Source organism: Bos indicus, chromosome 1, assembly GCF_029378745.1.
Source record: "Bos indicus isolate NIAB-ARS_2022 breed Sahiwal x Tharparkar chromosome 1, NIAB-ARS_B.indTharparkar_mat_pri_1.0, whole genome shotgun sequence".
Classification (NCBI taxonomy): domain Eukaryota; kingdom Metazoa; phylum Chordata; class Mammalia; order Artiodactyla; family Bovidae; genus Bos; species Bos indicus.
Window position 1 is genome coordinate 142,480,051 of NC_091760.1, and position 20,545 is coordinate 142,500,595.

Genomic DNA, 20,545 nt, shown 5'->3' on the forward strand with positions numbered 1-20,545 from the left:
GACGACCAGGGCCCATGGAACACAGAGGGGGATCCTGGCTGCGTAGACTCTTTTAAAAAAAAAACTGATGCTCTTGTGAGTCCTCAGAGTTAGGAATGTAAGAGAGAAGAACCTTTGTTTTCTATTACAGGTGGAACTAGTAGTCAAGAATCCGCCTGCAATGCAGGAGACGTGAAGAGACATGGGTCCGATCCGGGGGAGGGAAGATACCCTGGAGTAGGAAATGGCAACCCACTCTAGTATTCTTGCCTGGAAAATCCCACGGACAGAGGAGCCTGGGGACTGCAGTCCACTGGGTTGCACAGAGTCAGACATGACTAAAGCGACTTAGCACATGAGCACCCACAAGTTAGTCACTAAAGGGATGTTGCCTGTAAGCTTAAATTACACATCATGGCCCATCCCTGGGAACCCTGCCTCTCAGGGTTTGAGAGGCAGCTTAATGAACATTAAGCTGAAATACCTTTGTTTAGCTCACAGGAAACACCCTGACCAGGCTCACCTGTGAATGGCTGCAAGAAGGAAGAAATTAACACATCCCCTCTGGAGGCTGACTGGAACCAGGAAACGCTTGCCTTCATTCCCTCCCCTTTTAGTACAAAAGAGGCCTGAATTCTAACTCAGAGAAGATGGTTCTTTGGGACACTGGTCCACTATCTTCTAGAACCTGCTGTCTTTCCAAATAAAGTGACTATTCCTGCCCCAACAACTGTCTCTCGATTGACTGTGCAGTGAGCAGTATGAGCTTGGATTCTCTAACAGGGACGTTCAAAGCAAATGTATGTTCATGATATCCTGGCCCAGGAGACTGATTTCTCTAAACCCCACATGGCAGCCTGTCAGGGCTGGACAGAGGCCACCAGCTCTCACCACCACCTCCACTCCTGTCTGTGTGTAGCTTGTGTTGACACTCAGGACCCATCACAACGCCCATCAAAACACGCTGGGGCCACCCACAAAGCAAGACCCTCCAGGGCTGTGACTTGCGCATGCCTTCAGTTACTAGGAAAAAGCACACCTCTTTCTGTATCAAAAACCAGCAATAAGGCTGCAAAAGATGGAAGGAAAAATGGAGACCACCGCTACAACTATTTGCGTGCCTTTTCTGAGTCTTCGTCAGATAACAAGAGATTAGAAATATAAGTGGATGTGAAATTTTCGGTTATACCAAAACTAGAACAGAAAGAGCAGACAGTGAGCAGCACAGAAGCAGGGCATGTTCTCGGGAGGTGCCCTCTGGCTCAGCCTCTGCTCTCGCCTGCGCCTGCTCTCTGGGGAATCCGTGGAAGAGCATCAGGAAAAGGTGGTCACAATTGAAACCAAAATCCCGTATCTCACTCACCTTCCCCAACACACACGGTCTAAAGAGGGCAGAGTACTCTTGCACAGGAGAGTTTCAGAGAAGGAGGCTGAGGAGGGGTGAGCAGGCAGCTCCTTCTAACCCAAATGAGTTGCGGTCACCACACCACGAGGTCCCCGCCCAGGGGTGGAATTCACGCTGACCTGACCTGGGGCAGGAAACCTTTTTCTTTAGCTGATGTCCGGAAGCGGAAGCGGGACTGACAGGACCAACTAGAAGAACCAGTCATGACTGCTGTCCTCTCACTGAGGGCAGTGTTCTATTTCACAAAAACTATCTTTAAAGGTAAAAATTATGAGAAAAAAAAATATTAGCCAACGATCAGGAGGCAACTGCTGATCACAATCACGCACGTCCAACAAGACAGACACGTCTATGCAAAATGAAACGACGCTGTGGGGGAGAGGCAGCGATGACACGGAAGGCTCCCGGCAGACAGTCACCAAAACAAGTGACGAAGACCGAGCACGCGGTGTGCCAGCACGCGAGGCAGGACCTCAGCCTCGCAGAAACGCATGGCTGCGTAAACAATGGAAGAGAAACGGCGTAAGTACAAGGACAGGGGATGGATACTGGTCACCAGGGGACGGGGTACAGAGTCATACGAGGGAACCTTCTGGGGTGATGAGAACATTCCATATCTTTTTTAAAACAATAAGTTTGAATGTTTGTTTTTTAATTTCTTTGGCTGTGCCAGGTCTCAGTTGCGGCATGCGGGATCTTTAGTTGTGGCCTGCAAACTCTCAGTTGTAGTATGGGGGATCTAGTTTCCTGACCAGGGATGGAACCCAGGCCCCCTGCGTCGGAAGCAAGGAAGCTTACCCGCTGGACCGCCGGGGAAGCCCCAGACCATTCTCTATCTTGATTGCAATGGAGGTCCCGCAACTGTGGACCTTTGTTCAAACTCTGATACCGCCCACTAAAATCACTATTTTATTGTTTGAAAACTATATGCCCACTGTGTTGGTTTGTAAAAACTGCTAGAAAATGCCAAGCAAAAATCCCAAGAGTCATTAAGATGGTGCTGTTATACGTAATCAAGAAGTTCCTCAAGTGTTAGGAAATGTATTTACAGCTCACCTCTTTCACTAGGAAAGTGATTTTGAAAATCTGACGCTGACAGCTGACTCTAAATCCTACACGCCTGCTGGCTGAGACCACGAGGCTTCCTGGGCTGCCTACTTCATCGGCCAATGGGCCCAGATGTGTGTAAAGAAGAGAAATTAACCTTCATGGACATTCAATGAAAACATGTGATTAGGAAAGTAAATCCAATACCAGGGGAAAAAAATTTATAGATTAAGTTTTGAAAGAAGTGTGTGTCACTGCTCCTTCAGGTGGAAGGAAAAATACTTCTGTATTTAAATGTCTATTCTGGCAAACTGGCGTAATACCTGTATAATTATTAACAGTGCCCAATGTTCTTAGAAGCCCAGAGGTGGAGTCATGACTACCCTGGTGTTCCTGAATGAGAGCAGTCAGGACAGGGTGGAGAGGCAGATGTGCTGGATGACACGGTTCCAAGGTGATTTCATTAAGATCTGTTCTATCAAACTCAGCCCCCGATTAAGGAGCTCTCCTACAGAAGAAGGCAATGGCACCCCACTCCAGTACTCTTGCCTGGAAAATCCCATGGACAGAAGAGCCTGGTAGGCTGTAGTCCGTGGGGTCGCTAAGAGTCGGACATGACTGAGTGACTTCCCTTTCACTTTTCACTTTCATGCATTGGAGAAGGAAATGGCAACCCACTCCAGTATTCTTGCCTGGAGAATCCCAGGGACAGGGGACCCTGGTGGGCTGCTGTCTATGGGGTCGCACAGAGTCGGACACGACTGAAGTGACTTAGCAGCAGCAGCAGCAGCAGCTACAGGTTAAAAAAAAGCCAACAGGACAACTGTCACTCTGATTGTTGTTCTTCAGTTGCCAAGTTGGGTCTGACTCTTTGCAGACTATCTCCTGGAATTTGCTTAAATTCATGTCCATTGAGTCAGTGATACTACCTAACTATCTCATCCTCTGCTGCCCTCTTCTCCTTTTGCCCTCAATCTTTTCCAGTATCAGCATTTTTTCCAATGAGGTGACTCTTCACATCAAGTGGTCAAAGTACTGGGGCTTCAGCTTCAGCATCACTCCTTCCAATGAATATACAGGGCTGATTTCCTTTAGGATGACTGATTTGATCTCCTTGCAGCCCAAAGGACTCTCAAGAGTCTTCTCCAGCAGCACAATTTTAAAGCATCAATTCTTTGGCACTCAGTCTTCTTTATGGTTCAACTCTCACATCCAGACTGGAAATCCCATAGCTTTGACCATACAGACCTTCGTCAGCAAAGTGACGTCTCTGCTTATTAATATGCTGTCTAGGTTTGCCATAGCTTTCTTCCAAGGAGCAAGCACCTTTTAATTTCATGGTTGCAATCACCATCTGCAGTGATTTTAGAGCCCCAAAATATAAAATCTGTCACTGCTTCCACATTTCCCCTTTCTATTTGCCAGGAAGTGATGGGTCCAAATGTCATGATCTTAAGTCTTTCAAATGTTGAATTTTAAGCCAGCTTTTTCATTCTCCCCTTTCACCTTTACCAAGAGGCTCTTTAGTTCCTCTTCACTTTCTGCCATTAGAGTGGTATCATCTGCATATCTATGGTTGTTGATATTTCTCCCAGCAATCTTGATTTCAGCTTGTGCTTCATCCAGCCCGGCATTGCACATGATGCATTCTGCACAGAAGTGAAATAAGCAGGGTGACAATATACAGCCTTGTCACACTTGTTTCCCAATTTTGAACCAATTTGTTGTTCCATGGCTGGTTCTAACTGCTGCTTATTGACCTGCATACAGGTTTCTCAGGAGACAGGTAAGGTGGTCTGGTATTCCCATCTCTTGAGGAATTTTCCAGTTTACTGTGATCCACATTGTCAAAGGCTTGAGCACAGTCAATGAAGCAGAAGCAGATGCTTTTCTGGAATTCCTTTGCTTTTTCTATGATCCAGCATATGTTGGCAATTTGATCTCTCATTCCTCTGCCTTTTCTAAATCCAGCTTATACATCTGGAAGTTCTTGGTTCATGTACTGCTGAAGCTTAGCTTGAAGGAATTTGACCATTATTTGCTAGTGTGTGAAATTAGTGCAATTGTGTGGTAGTTAGAACATTCTTTGGCACCACCCTTCTTTGGGATTGGAATGAAAACTGACCTCTTCCAGTTCTGTAGCCACTGCTGAGTTTCCCAAATTTGCTGGCATATTGAGTGAAGCACTTTCACAGCATCATCTTTTAGGATTTGAAATAGCTCAGCTGGAATTCCATTACCCACACTAGCTTTGTTTGTAGTCATGCATCCTAAAGCCCACTTGACTTCACACTCAGTATGTCTGGCTCTAGGTAAGTGACCATACCCTCATGGTTATCTGGGTCATTAAGACCTTTTTTGTACAGTTCTTGAGTGTGTTTTTGCCACCTCTTCTTAATCTCTTCTGCTTCTGTAAGGTCCTTAGTATTTCTGTCCTTTATGGTTCCCATCTTTGCATGAACTATTCCCTTGATCTCTCCAATTTTCTTAAAGAAATCTCTAGTCTGTCCCATTCTATTATTTTCTACTACTTCTTTGCACTGTTCATTTAAGAAGGGCTTCTTACCTCTCCTTGCTATTCTCTGGAACTCTGCATTCAGTTGGGTATATCTTTCCCTTTCTCCCTTGCTTTTTGCTTCTCTTTTCTCAGCTACTTATAAAGCCTCTTCAGACAACCCCTTGGCCCTTCTTGCATTTCTTTTTCTTGGGGATGGTTTTGGTCACTGCCTCCTATACAATGTTACAAACCTCTGTCCACAGTTCTTCACTAGCACTGGCACTCCATCTCCTAGATCTAATCCCTTGAATCCATTTGTCACTTCTACTGTATAATCATGAGAGATTTAATTTAGGTCGTATCTGAAAGGTCTAGTGGTTTTCCCTACTTTCTGCACTTTCAACCTGAATTTTACAGCAAGGAGCTCATGATCTAAGCCACAGTCAGCTCCTGGCCTTGTTTTGCTGACTGTATAAAGCTTCTCCATCTTTGGCTGCAAAGAACATAATCAATCTGATTTTGGCGTTGACCATTTGGTGTTGTCTATGTTTAGAATTGTCTCTTGTGTTGTTGGAAAAGGGTGTTTGCTATGACCAGTGTGTTCTCTTGGCAAAACTCTGTTAGCCTTTGCCCTGCTTCATTTTATACTCCAAGGCCAAACTTGCCTGTGCTCCAGGTATCTCATGACTTCCTACTTTGGTATTCCAATCCTCTATGATGAAAAAAGTATCTTTTTTTTGGTGTTAGTTCTAGAAGATGTTGTAGGTCTCCATAGAACCGTTCAGCTTCTTCAGCATTAGTGGCTGGGGCATAGACTTGGATTACTGTGATATTGAATGGTTTGCCATGGAAATGAACAGAGATCATTCTGTAGTTTTTGAAACTACACCCAAGTACTGCATTTCAGACTCTTGTTGATTATGAGGGCTACTCCACTTCTTCTAAGAGACTGTTGCCCAGAGCAGTAGATATATATAATGGTCATCTGAATTAAATTCACCCATTCCCATCCATTTCAGTTTACTGATTCCAAAGATGTCAGTGATCACTCTTGCCATCTCCTGTTTGACCACATCTAATTTACCTTTATCCATGGATCTAACATTCCAGGTTCCTATGAAACATTGTATTTTACAGCATTGGACTTTACTTTCACCATGAGACATATCCACAACTGAGAACTGTTTCCACTTGGCCTAGCCGCTTCATTCTTTCTGGAGCTTTTAGTAATTGCCCTCCACTGTTCCCAAGTACCATACTGGACACCTTCCGACCCGGGGTCTCATCTTCCAGTGTCATATCCTTTCGCCTTTTCATACTGTTCATAGGGTTCTCGTGCCAAGAATACTGGAGTGGTTTGCCATTCCCTCCTCCAGTGGACCACGTTTTTGTCAGAACTCTTCACTATAACCCATCCGTCTTGGGTGGCCCTGCACAGCATGGCTCATAGCTCCAATGAGTTACACATGCTCCTTTGCACTGACAAGGCTGTGATCCATGAAGAAGAAACTCCAATATGGGGAGTAACCTCTATGCTGGCTTTGACCTTGAAAGTCATGAGGCATGTGCCATACACAACCGATAACGTCAGACCCTAACAACCGAACCCTGACGTGCAGTCTAGGCTGGTCACATGGAATACGGAATCCAGGACATAAGGAAACCAGGTCAGTAAGATGCTGGTGACCCTGGAAGCAGTTGGGGAGCTGGCTTCATCCCACCCACTGCGGGTGCCTCTGGGGGGTAGGGCAAGGTACCCAGTTTTAGCAAATCCAGAGGGTGGGTCTAGGAGCAGTCTGGTAAAAAACCAAGGGTCTCTCCAAATTCCTTCTGTCTCCTTTCCTATCAAAATAAAGAAAGGCCCCTCAAGGCCAGTGTCCCTCTGCAAACACCCCTGTGAAGATGTAAACCCTCTGCTGCCATCAGGCCCCATGTGCAGCCGTCTGTCTTTCCTGGGGAATCCCCAGAAGCTCAGCACACCACCACCTGCACCCAGCCTGTACTCACTGAAGGAACGCCCTGGAAATTCACGTCTACCCAGAGGCTCTGGGTAGGGGTTTTGAAGAAGTAACCAAGGCAAGGCAGGTGAGACTGGATTTGGGTGGTCCTAAATCCAGTGACTGGTGTCCTCATAGGAAAAGGACCCAGAGACCCAGGGAGAGATCCCGGCAGGGACGAGGTGATGCAGCGACCAGCCAAGGATCGCCAAGGGCCATCAGCAACACCAGAGCTGGAACAGGGCCGGAGGAACCAGCCCTACCCACACCTGGATCCTGGACTTCAGGCTTCCAGACTGTGAGACAGGACATTTCTCTCATTTAAGCCCTGGTCTGCAGTGCTCTGAGAAACCGTGCGGGCCACTTCATGGACCCCTCCCTCCTTGATACTGCTGGGCAAGCCCACCTGGAGTGGCTCCCAAACCTCAGCTACGATGTAGGGGTCATGGGACAGCCCAGAGCCCCCCAAACTTGTTACCCCTCTTGCCCTACCAAGCCATCTGTAACCCACAGTGCTCAAAACAAAAGAGATCATTTCCTTGTCAGAATCCTGTGGTTTGGGGTCAGGAGGAAAGTCAGCGTCTGCTTCTCCCCAAGAGGAATTCATCTTAGAGGCAGCCACAAGCGTGTCCACCCCCGGCAGTCCCAGGTGGGGTGTGTGAAATCCCATTCACCCAGGTCACAGCCCCACATGTAAGCCATTCACAAGGTCAGGTGGGAAGGACATGCACCCAAAGGACCTACAATGGGGGTGGAAAAGCCTTAAGTCCACCCGCCCCTTACAAGGTCAGACGCCCCAGTTCGGGGTGGCAAGCCCTCATCTGATTTGCTTCTCCATACGATGCAGGTGAATCACAGGTGTCCACTAGGTCTTTCTCTGACCACCCCCCCCCCACACACACACATATGCACACCCCAACCTCTAGGAGAAGGCTGCTGGAGCCAGAATCCGGGTTCAAATCCTGATTCCTTCACTCTCTGCTCTGTGACTCAAGGCAGGTTTCTTAACCTCCCTGTGCTCCATTCCCTCTGCCCAAACCCTGGGACCATAACCTGACCCCAGAGGATGGGCAGGTGAGTGATGTGGGAAGCCAGAGGACCGAGCTGGGAATGGAGCTGCCGCCAGCAAGCCTGGCCTTGGGCGAGCTCTTCTAACAGCCTCTCAGGCCAGGCAATCAACATGCACACCAACTAACCCATCTGCATTCCCCACCCCCACAGGCCTGCCCAGCTGGACGCCTCTCACTAACATCAGGTTGCTGTGCAAGGCAGGGGCAGCAGGACAGCGGGCAGGCTGGGGGCAGGGGCCACCACATACCCTGGAGCCCGGGGCAGGCCTGCCTCAGCATGGGCTTGTCCATCCTCTTGGCGTAGAAGGCTGCGTACCACACACGCAGCTCGGTGCCTGGGGGGATGTCCCTGGAGGTGGTGAAGTAGACATCGCTGCCGTGCTGGAAGGCTGTCAGGTTCTGGTGACCTGGCTCCGCTGCCGGCCGAACCAGCATCATCCAGTTGCAGTCGTCCTCGTTGGAGGTGTCAAAGCACACGGGGTGCCCATCCTTCTGGAACACCTGGCGGGGGGAGCGCAGACCACCGCAGGGCCGGGTGGGGGCTGGTTATCCACCAGTGTGTGTATTAGCGTGCACACACGTGTGTGTGTGTGCATGTGCGCACGCAAGGGGCTACTGAGTGACCAGTCTAGACACTGCCACATCAGGGCACTGCACGGACCTGTTCTACACTGATAGGTGTCCACACTGATGGGCGGGCAGAGGAGGACCCCCGAAACAGGTCAGACTGGTCACAGGCAACAGGGAAGCAGGAGGCACAACTAAAGGTCAGGTGTCAGGGGGAGGCCTGAGTTCTTAGGTGGGAACTGGGGTGCCTCATCTCCACCTGTGGTCCAGGCGGGTACCTGGTCACGTGTGCTCTGCTCCTGTTCCAGGATGCACGAGGAAGCCTGAGCTCTACTCCCAGGTCAGGAGTTCTCAGGAGCCCTGAGTGCTACGCATGGTCCTGTTGGGAATGAGGACACCTCAGGTCTACCTGTGGTCCAGGTGTAGGACCTGGACACTCAGCTCTAATCAGTTTTCAAGTGGGCATGAAGACACCCGAGTTCTACTCCTGGCCCAGGGTGTCAGGGGAACACCTGAACTCTATACCTGGGCCGGGTGTATCAGGATACCTGAGTTCTTTTCCCAGTTCTGTTGCAACTATGTTCAATGACTTTGGCAAAGTTTCTCAATCCCTTTTTAAAAATTTGAATTATTTATTCATTTATTTATTGACTTGTTGACCATTCCAGGCGGCATGCGGGATCTTAGTTCCCAGACCAGGGAGTGGACCTGTGCACCCTTCAGTGGAAGTGCAGAGTCTTAACCACTGGGCCATGGAAGTCCCATTCCTTGATCTTTACAAGCTGTGCCTTCATCTAAAAAGCAGCACCATCACTTTATGGATGGAATGCAGGCAGGGACGAGGGGGAGAAGCCTGAATATTTTGAAGTTCAAAGTAACCACATGGAATGGGGGCTCCAGTCCCCTATTTGCTGATGCAATTGTTGTTTCCTCATTATAGAAAGAAATCTCCCTTCTTCTCCTGCCTTTTCCTGTAGGGGCACCCCACTGCTAAGAGCTGGAGAACCCCCTCTGAGAAGGGGAGGGGGTGGAGGGGGCTACCAGGTGCCTAATGCCTCCTAGTTGGTACAGGGGCTGCTCCCAGTTGGCCTTAGCCTCCTCCTGTGGGCATAAAGGTGCCCCCAGCACCCAGGTACCCAACACTGAGCCTGTGCTGGAACAACTCAACACCAGACACAGACCTTCGGAATCTTGAGTCACTGAAAGAAACCAAAACAGGCACAAAGGGCTTTTTCAAAGAGGCCTTGGCCAACCATGGGCCCACAGCGATTACTCCCATCAGCCCCGGGACTCTTGACATCACTCCTGCACATAAAACAGCCTTTCTTTCTTTCCTTTCTTTGTAAACAAATCAAGTCCCTTTCCTTTCTCTCTGCCATGCTGAAATCTCCCTTGTAAACTCAGTTCTCTGAGGACTGTCGAGTCCCCACGGTCAGCTGGATCATCTCTGTCACAAAACACTTGGGTCTCTGCTAAGGGTCTCCAGGAAAGCTTGCCTCTGGGGCTCACTGCTGCCCGACCAGCGCCTGTTCCTCTCAGTTTATTTCATGGGTGTTTCTGAAGGCTGGCTGCGGCTGAGCCCTCTGGGCATGGGGCCAGAGCTGTGACCCATACTCACAACCCCAGCCTCGCGGCACCTCTGGGGGTCTCACTTTAAGTGATCAAGTCCTCCCTGTGATTTTCTTCCATTTCCTTTTTCTCAGTGTCACACAGAAGCCATCATCTCCCTGTCTGATGTGCTTTTCAGAGTTGCCAAATTTTGCACTGGTCTCTCATCAACACAAAACACCTTCCTTTCAAAAGAGCCTTGCAAACTCCACACAGGTGTGAAATCCCCACGCGGTTCTGCAAATTCCACAGAAAGCCCCTCCTACAGCCTGCACTGGGGTGGTAGGGGGGCTGTCCATTCTTGCCTATGTTTTAAATATACTCTTATGAGTTTTGCAAAATACTAACTTAACTCATGCTCTTGTGATATAAAAATAAACTAAAAAAAAAAAAAGAAAAAGAAACACTGTCTTGGAAATTCAGCAGAACTACAACACCTAGAGCTGTCTCTATGATGTTTGTAAATCACTGAACTCTTCAGTGAGCATCACCCTCACACACCTGCACGCAAGGAAGGTCACAAACACGGGTGCCACAGCCCCCACCAGCCCAGCGTGTACCTTCAGTGGAAACGCGGACTCCTTCTCCCATTTGGCGACGCGTCGCGACTCAAAGGGGCCGAACTGCGTGCGCTTGACGAGCTGGGTCACGGCAAACACCCCCTCAGCTCCGTCTTCCAGGCGTCTGATCTCCAGGTTGGAGGGAAGGGATGACCTAGAGATGAAACAAAGCAAGAGAGTCTCGGCCTCCAGTGCCCACTGGCCAGGGTGCCACCCTCACCAGGGACAGAGGGTTAGGACGATGGAGAAGGCTGCTCCCGCTGGCCCCAGAGCAGCTGATGGAGAGGCAATGACTTGAAGATGTGTTTATACTCCCCACCCAGGAGACAGAGCCAATGCTCACATGCATGCATACACACACACACACACACCCCCTAAGTGGGCCCATAGAGAGGGAGGGAGGACCAGAGAGAGACCATGAAGAGGTGCCACGTGGAAAGGACCACGGGAATGACAAGACCAGAAGAGGGTTTCCCGCGAGGCTGCGCTGGGCGAGGTTCATCACGAATGTGGCCTTTCTGTCAATTCAGACAATGTTAAGGAGAGGACACGTGTATCCTGGTGGGAGAGGAAGGGAGGTGTGTCGGCAAGGACCTAGCGTGAGCCAAGACCAGGGCACGCCTGACCCACGTCTGGGGTGGGGTATGGACCCCTCACAGGAGCGGCAGGAGGCCAGTTGAGATGAGGAACCCATCCGGGAAGGACTGATGGCTCCCACTGGAGGTTTGTGGGCAATGGGCAACCACTGAAGGGTCTGGAAGAGCTGGTCAGGTCTGTGGTCTGGGCCAAAATAGGAATCTCTCTGCTCTGCACAGGTAAGTCACAGTCAAACTAGTTGGGAGGCTTCTAGGAACAGCAGTGATGACAGCCTGAGTGCCAGCCCATTCCTAAAGCAGATGTCGTGATGACAGCCACGTCTGAGGGGCCACCCTCTCCTCTTTACAGATGAGACAACCAGGATGCCTAGAGGGGCATGTCTCGTCCAGGTCCAAACAGCTACCACATGGCAACAGGGCTGCAACCTGGGGGCCCCACAGGGGACACGGTCCCCCAACCCCAGGGAAACGTGGACTGGCAGAGCCACAGAGCCCCTGCACCAGATCTAGGTGCTCGTCCAGCAGCTACTCCCCCTTTGCCTAGCCACCTGTACTCACTGCCCACAGCTCCAGCCCCCAGCCAGGCATGTGTCAGACAGCAAGCCTGGGTTCGAACCACAGGGGAGACTGAAGGAGCAGACCTACAACCTCAGCCGTGGTCACCTGGTGTATAAACCAACTCAGCGCCCCAGCTGAACCAGGAACTAGATAAAAGATATTGACCAGGAAGCCTCTTCCTTGACATGCCCAGGCTCATCCCCGGGGCAGGTAAACAGCTTGCAGTGGATGGTGGCTTCGAACAAGAGGACGATCCCTCTCCTCCTTATTTGCTGTCTCCTCCTTTTGTGTAGACACCGAGGTGGCCAGGCTCTCGCCACAGGTGACAAACAGACAACCCTGTTTGACAGGCAGGATGGTAAAGACAGCTGGAGGGGTCACTCACCTGGCCCTGCTTAACACGAAGGAGTCTTTGACCATGACCACCGGGCCCAGCTCAGGACATTCAGAGTCGTGGTACTGGCTGCAGTCCTCACACCCTGAAAACAGACATCCTGGCATCAGGGGAGGGGGCATCAAGAGGGGAGGGAGACGCCCACAGAGCATCCCACAGCCCGGGGGTGACCCACAGCGCTCCCCACAAGTGCAAAAAGAGAGCAACACAGGACACGAGCCCCCAGGAGAAAAACCCAGCTCCACGGCACGCAGCAAGGCTGACCGAGTCAGCTCTATGGGGACGCGGGACAGCGTCTCAGTCAACGAAAACTCACCAACGTAACCCGTTTCTCATAAATCGAACATGCCGGAAACCCTTCTAAAACCTGGGATTACCTTTCTGAGTCTGCTGCTACCCTTGTCCCAGTGCCCTTTGCCGGGAGTTCTGGGAAAGCAGATTCTTTTAAAATCGGACCCGGTAGCACATTTCATGTCATACACTGTGGTTCTTAGTAACAGGGAAAATCCCATCTAAAAGGAGACAGCTTTTCTCTACACAAAGACCAGACGTGCACGTGACTCTGCCTGCTGGTGAAGGTGGGCCACGGGCCCTGCAACACTTACAGATGAACATGATCTCTTCATTCCCGTCCTCAGCCATCGCCGCCACCTGCCAGGACACAGTGGCACATTAGTGAGCAGCTTTGGGCCCAAGGCATTTTTTTTTTTTTAATTTATTGAGTAAACTTGATTTACAAAGTGGTGTTAATTTCTGCTACACAGCAAAGTGATTCAGTTACATATATGCATGCGTGCTGAGTCACTTCGGTCGTGTCCAGCTTTTTGTGACCCTGTGGACTGTACCCACCAGGCTCCTCTGTCCATGGGATTCTCCAGGCAAGAACACTGGAGTGGGCTGCCGTGCCCTTCTCCTTCAGTTATACATACAATTCTTCCTTACATTCTTTCCCACTGGCATTTTTGATGATTAATAGTTTTTAATTGGAGAATAATTACTTTACGAGGTTGTATTAGTTTCTACTGTATAATGAAGTGAATCAGCTACATGTATACATATATGCCCTCCCTTGTGGACCTCCCCCGACCCCCATCTCATGCCTCGACGTCACCACAGAGGACCAAACTGAGCTCCCTGTGCTTCTGGACCTAGAGTCCATCATACAGAGTACAGTTAGGAAGAGAAAAATTTCACATATGAATGCATATATGTGAAAGCCAGAAAAATGATACAAATGAACCTATTTTCAGGGGAGGAATAGAGACACAGATGTAGAGACATGTGAACACAGTGGGGGAAGGGGAGGACGGGATGTATTGGGAGATTGGGATTGACATATGTAAGTTACTGTGTGTAAAATAGCTACCTAGTGGGAAGCTGCTATAAAGCCAGAAAGCTCAGCTCAGTGCTCCACTTGCATATTTTTTTAGTATTTATTTATTTGGTTGCACCAGGCATATAGAATCCAGTTCCCTGACCACGGATCGAACTGCATTGGGGGCATGGAGTCTTAGCCACTGGATCACCAGGGAGGTCCCCCTCCATTGGCATTTTTTAAAGACAGTTCCTGCTCCCACGGACAAAGGAGCCTGGTAGGCCGAGGTCCATGGGGCCGATAAGAGTCAGACACGACTGAGCGACTTTACTTTCAATTTTCACTTTCATGCATTGGAGAAGGAAATGGCAACCCACTCCAGTGTTCTTGCCTGGAGAATCGCAGGGACGGGGGAGCCTGGTGGGCTGCCGTCTATGGGGTCGCACAGAGTCGGACACAACTGATGCAACTTAGCAGCAGCAGCAGCTAATGGCCCCCTAAACCATATACAGAGACTGACTTTGTGATTAGAAAAAAAATTTTTTTTCCATTTTGTTTTTTTGGTCACATCATGTGGCTTGCAGAACCTCAGTTCCCTGACCAGGAATAGAACCCGGGCTCTCGCAGTGGAAGCACAGAGCCCTAACCACTGCACAGTCAGGGAATTCCCTGACTTGGTGCTCCAAAGGCAACATGCAGTACGGTCCTCTTTATTGTGGGATGGGTTTGGGCCTTGAAATGTTTCCTCACCCAGAACGATGTTGCTTTTAACAAGCCACATGTGTGCATGGCTCTGGATTTAGGACACTGTCGTGAAACCTGGCTTTCACCTTTCCCTAGCAGCCATCCGCTTCCATATGTAAAATACATGTTGTTGTTGTCCAGTCGCTCAGTTGTATCCGACTTTTGCAACTCCGTGGACTGCAGTATGCCAGGCTTCCCTGTCCTTCACTATCTCTCAGAGCTTGCTCAAATTCATGTCCATTGAGTCAGTGATGCCATCCAACCATCTCAACCTCTGTTGCCCCCTTCTTCTCCTGCTTTCAATCTTTCCCAGCATCAGGGTCTTTTCCAATGAGTCCACTCTTCACATCAGGTGTCAACAGTACTGGAATTTCAGCTTCAGCATCAGCTTCCAAAGAACACCCAGGACTGATCTCCTATAGGATGGACTGGTTGGATCTCCTTGCAGTCCAAGGGACTCTCAAGAGTCTTCTCCAACACCACAGTTCAAAAGCTTCAATTCTTCAGCACTCAGATGAAAGTGAAAGAGGAGAGTGAAAAAGTTGGCTTAAAGCTCAACATTCAGAAAACTAAGATCATGGCATCCGGTCCCATCACTTCATGGCAAATAGATGGGGAAACAGTGGAACAGTGGCTGACTTTATTTTTCTGGGCTCCAAAATCACTGCAGATGGTGATTGCAGCCATGAAATTAAAAGACGCTTACTCCTTGGAAGGAAAGTTATGACCAACCTAGACAAATATTCGGAGAAGGCGATGGCAACCCACTCCAGTACTCTTGCCTGGCAAATCCTATAGATGGAGGAGCCTGGTGGGCTGCAGTCCATGGGGCCCCTAGGAGTCGGACACGACTGAGCGACTTCACTTTCACTTTTCACTTTTATGCACTGGAGAAGGAAATGGCAACCTGTTGGGGGCCAGAGTGAGGTACTCCGCCCATGGCAAAGGTCATGAGGAAGGAGGCTCGACATACGCAAAGGCGGGATCGAGCCTCAGGAGTCCCCCTGGAAATCCTCGAGCGTCTACCCCCATAACCAGAGCCTGCCTACTTTACTACTTTGTGCTCTTACCTACACCTCTGACTTTACGGGGGGCTGTCCCCCACCACCTCTTTCGGAGAAGGAGTTAACCTAGAGCTCCAGTCAATAAAAAACTCTTGGGTGTGACAAGAGTGTTTTAACCTACAAACTCCTCTGAAGGTTCTCTAGCCTGCCTGACAGGCTCGTCGGGCCACATGTGATTGCTCACAGCCTCCCAACCGTGAGAGGCATGAGATGCTTTAAACCCTCTAAAAACAGGTTCTTTAGAGAAGTTAGAAAACTGTAAGTATAGTGGGCTAATTAGAAATTGTGTTGGTGAAGGGTTTTTCATTTGTTGAGCCAACGTTTGTTGCTAAGTCTCCATATCCCCTGCCCTTACACACATTAATGAATATATAGAAGGAATAAGTATTAACCTTTGATATTAATCACGTTAGACCTTAGGCTAAGTAAATTCTTTCCTTAACTAAAACCCACTACACCCTCACCCTGTAGGAATGTAACTTTATTTGGGTGGCGTCTGTTTTGAGACTAATCAGCCCTGGAGAAATAAGTGTCCTGACTGATTGACCGCTATCACAAGGAGAGGGTCGTAAATTGTCAGCAGGCCCCCCTGGCCAGAAGATGATGTAACACCCCTAAGACCTCTGTATACATTTGTGTGAAGCACCTGACTTTAATAAAAGTCAGGACTGCTGTCCCCACGTGACTTTTGTATAACATCTCAGTGTATAAAAACAGACTCTGGAAAATAAAGAATTGGGATCAGTTTCTCGAAATACTGGTCTCCCCATGTCGCTCTCTCTCTCACTCTGGCTGAGTCTCCATCTGGAGCGCGGAACCCACCACGCTTACTAATTATGCCTGGGCTTCTAAGATCCGACCGGGGAGGCCTCAGTGTCTCCTCTCCTTCGGGAGAACGGAAGGACGCCTGCGGCCTACGTAAGTGGTGCAAACTTCTTGTCTTGAAGTTTTATTGGTCTCCCGCGTAAACCAAGCTACTCAGCCTCTTTTCTCCACTGAATTTTCCTACTGAGCTATCCTTATTCTATTACTCTTTATATCTCTAATTAATATCTAATTGAAGCTATCGTATCCTGATCCTCGCCTATGCCGTCTCTCCTTCGAATACCCTGGATCAGCCGGGGCTGGTCCCCGGCAGCAACCCACTCGTGTCCTTGCCTGGAGAATCCCAGGGACGGGATTCCCAGCCCTGGTGGGCTACTGTCTATGGGTTCGCACAGAGTCGGACACGACTGAAGTGACTTAGCAGCAGCAGACAACATATTAAAAAGCAGAGACGTTACTTTATCAACAAAGGTCCGTCTAGTCAAGGCTATGGTTTTTCCAGTAGTCATGTATGGATGTGAGAGTTGGACAGTGAAGAAAGCTGAGCACCGAAGAATTGATGCTTTTGAACTGTGGTGTTGGAGAAGACTCTTGAGAGTCCTTTGGACTGCAAGGAGATCCAACCAGTCCATCCTAAAGGAGATCAGTCCTGGGTGTTCAGTGGAAGGACTGATGTTGAAGCTGAAACTCTAATACTTTGGCCACCTGATGTGAAGTGCTGACTCATTTGAAAAGACCCTGATGCTGGGAAAGACTGAGGGCAAGAGGAGAAGGGGACAACAGAGGATGAGATGGTTGGATGGCATCACCGACTCAAGGGACATGGGTTGGATAGACTCCAGGAGTTGGTGATGGACAGGGAGGCCTGGCGTGCTGCGGTTCATGGGGTCACAAAGAGTCGGACACGCCTGAGCGACTGAACTGAACTGTACAGCTTTCTTTACAGTCCAACTCTCACATCCATATGTGACTATTGGTAAAACCACATCTTTGACTATACAGACCTTTGTCAGCAAAGTGATATTTCTGCTTTTTAATACACTAAGTTTGTCACAGCTTTTCTTCCAAGGAGCAAGTGACTTTTAATTTCATGGCTGTAGTCACTCTCCACAGTGATTTCTGAGCCTAAGGAAATAGTCTGTCACTGTTTCCATTGTTTCCCCATCTATTTGCAGTGAAGTGATGGGACTGGATGCCATGATCTTAGTTTCTTTAATGCACTGCCATTTAGAGAAAGCCAGTTTCCACATGGCCACTTCTATTCTCCCTGCCTCACAGGACTGTGAACGCCTCCAGGGCAGCCTTGTCTCACACGACCTCTATTTTTCTCCACCTGCTAACCTCTGCAAAACATCGCATTTCTCACATTTCTCTCGGGGACTAAGGCACCACCTAACATCATCGAGGGGAGTCCTCCTGCTCTCCACAAAACCTTTATCACATCCGGTCACTTCTATTTCTGGTTCAACCTTGAGGTTCACCTCCATAGCAGGCAGCCACACCCAGCCCCACTACCTATATATTTGTGGGCAATCTGAACATGTTCATTCTGGGGTCTCAGACTCCTGACCCATAAAAGGGAAATTAAGATGCCCACCCCATAGAGCTTTGGGGGGAGTATAAAGTGAGATACACCTGGTGTGTGCCACTTAATAATAGTTCCTCTTCCCCCCCACCCTTCCATCCCCAATTAAGTCAACCCAGTACATCCTTCCTGTATCCCACTCCTGGCCAAGACCATCTGTGGTACCATATGCAGGCTTGCATACTTCCTGAATGCTGATTCCACATGCCCTCTGTCCCATTCCCATCCCCAGGAGCTATTAAAGGATGAACAGCAGACAATGCAAAGTCCAAATGAAAATGCAGATTTGCTGAGCACATAATTTCATGAGCAGAGTAGAGGACAGAGTTGAAAATTCCACCACCGAAGTCAATTAGTTACAAGGAAATGAGGCAGAGACGGGATTTCCAATTTGCCCTTAAAATGCCAAGGATCCATAACCAGGGCATATTTTCCCCCAAACACAGCACAGTAGCTTCTGTTCCTGGGAACACACCTTTACAAGATGTCTCAAGTGGTTCAGCATGTTTAACTTGGGGCTTCCTGCCTGATGGCCTGCACAGGCAGGGTCAGAGGTCAGCCTGGAATGTGGGCAACGGCTGGTCACAGGGCAAAAGAGGAAGGACAAAGAGGAAGAAACATGTGGAAACCCACTTTCGTGAGCTGCTGAGGTGCCCCCAGGGGCCTAAGAACCGTCTGCCCACTGGCAGGAACCACTGACCTCCACTGGTCACATTCAAGGAAGTTCTCAAGAACACTCCCCAAACTGAAGCCAGATCATGGCAGAACACAGGATTCCCACAAAGCTGGCAGCATCAGAGGGTGCAAACGACGGGAACCACTCTGGCCTTTCTTGAGGCCTGATGTGGCCACCTGCCTCTGGTCTGGCCTCTCAAGGAGTCCACTTCCTGGCTATTATAAGTGGTCCTTCTATGAACACTGGCGTGCCAGAATCTTTCTGAATTACAGTTCTCTCCCAGGGATATACCCAGGGACTGCTGGATCATATGCTAGTTCTCAGTGCTTTAGGGAACCTCCATGGTTTTTTCCATAGTGGTTGTACCAACTGACATTCCCTCCAACAGTGTAGAAGGGTCCCCCTTTCTCTACACCCTCTCCATCACTTGTTATCTGGTTCCTGCCAGACTTTTCAGCGATGGCCATACTGACCAGTGTGAAGTGATACTTCACTGCAGTTCTGATCTGCATTTCTCTAACAATTAGTGATGCTGAGCATCCTTTCACATGCCCATTTGCCATCCCTGGGCTTCCTTGGTGGCTCAGATGGTAAAGAACCTACCTGCAGTGCAGAAGACCTGGGTTTGATCCCTGGGTCAGGAAGATACCCTGGAGAAGGGAATGGCTACCCACTCCTGTATTCTGGCCTGGAAAATCCCATGGACAGAGGAGCCTGGTCTGCTGCAGTACAAGGGGTCACAAAGAGTCAGACATGACTGAGCAACTAACATTTGGCCATTCCTAGGGATCTCTTCAAGAAAATCAGAGATACCAAAGGAACATTTCATGCAAAGATGGGCTCGATAAAGGGCAGAAATGGTATGGACCTAACAGAAGCAGAAGATATTAAGAAGAGATGGCAAGAATACACAGAAGAACTGTACAAAAAAGATAATCACGATGGTGTGATCACTGACCTAGAGCCAGACATCCTGGAATGTGAAGTCAAGTGGGCCTTAGAAAGCATCACTATGAACAAAGCTAGTGGAGGTGATAGAATTCCAGTTGAGCTATTCTAAATCCTGAAAGATGATGCTGTGAAAGTGCTGCACTTGATATGCCAGCAAATTTGGAAAACTCAGCAGTGGCCACAGGACTGGAAAAGGTCAGTTTTCATTCCAATCCCAAAGAAAGGCAATGCCAAAGAATGCTCAAACTACCGCACAATTGCACTCATCTCACACGCTAGTAAAGTAATGCTCAAAATTCTCCAAGCCAGGCTTCAGCAATATGTGAACCGTGAACTTCCTGATGTTCAAGCTGGTTTTAGAAAAGACAGAGGAACCAGAGATCAAATTGCCAACATCTGCTGGATCATGGAAAAAGCAAGAGAGTTCCAGAAAAACATCTATTTCTGCTTTATTGACTAAGCCAAAGCCTTTGACTGTGTGCATCACCATAAACTGTGGAAAATTCTGAAAGAGATGGGAATACCAGACCACCTGATCTGCCTCTTGAGAAATCTGTATGCAGGTCAGGAAGCAACAGTTAGAACTGGACATGGAACAACAGACTGGTTCCAAATAGGAAAAGGAGTTCGTCAAGGCTGTATATTGTCACCCTGTTTATTTAACTCATATGCAGAGTACATCATGAGAAATGCTGGACTGGAAGAAACACAAGCTGGAATCAAGATTGCCGGGAGAAATATCAATCACCTCAGATATGCAGATGACACCACCGTTATGGCAGAAAGTGAAGAGGAACTCAAAAGCCTCTTGATGAAAGTGAAAGTGGAGAGTGAAAAAGTTGGCTTAAAGCTCAACATTCAGAAAACGAAGATCATGGCATCCGGTCCCATCACTTCATGGGAAATAGATGGGGAAACAGCGGAAACAGTGTCAGACTTTATTTTTCTGGGCTTCAAAATCACTACAGATGGTGACTGCAGCCATGAAATTAAAAGACGCTTACACCTTGGAAGGAAAGTTATGACCAACCTAGATAGCATATTCAAAAGCAGAGACATTACTTTGCCAACAAAGGTCCATCTAGTCAAGGCTATGGTTTTTCCTGT

General features: G+C 48.8%; 1 protein-coding gene across 2 annotated transcripts in view; it reads right to left on the minus strand.

Moving 5' to 3' along the window:
- Positions 1–20,545, minus strand: part of PRDM15 (PR/SET domain 15) — a 68,370-nt gene that overhangs the window by 37,585 nt on the left and 10,240 nt on the right. For both annotated transcript variants that reach the window (XM_070795252.1, XM_070795262.1), the window contains exons 2-5: positions 12,884–12,929; positions 12,270–12,363; positions 10,731–10,884; positions 8,244–8,496 (exon numbers count right to left, since the gene is read on the minus strand). In XM_070795252.1, coding sequence (XP_070651353.1) covers positions 8,244–8,496; positions 10,731–10,884; positions 12,270–12,363; positions 12,884–12,920 — 538 coding nt within the window. In that variant the 5' untranslated portion in view covers positions 12,921–12,929. The remainder of the gene's footprint in view (positions 1–8,243; positions 8,497–10,730; positions 10,885–12,269; positions 12,364–12,883; positions 12,930–20,545) is intronic.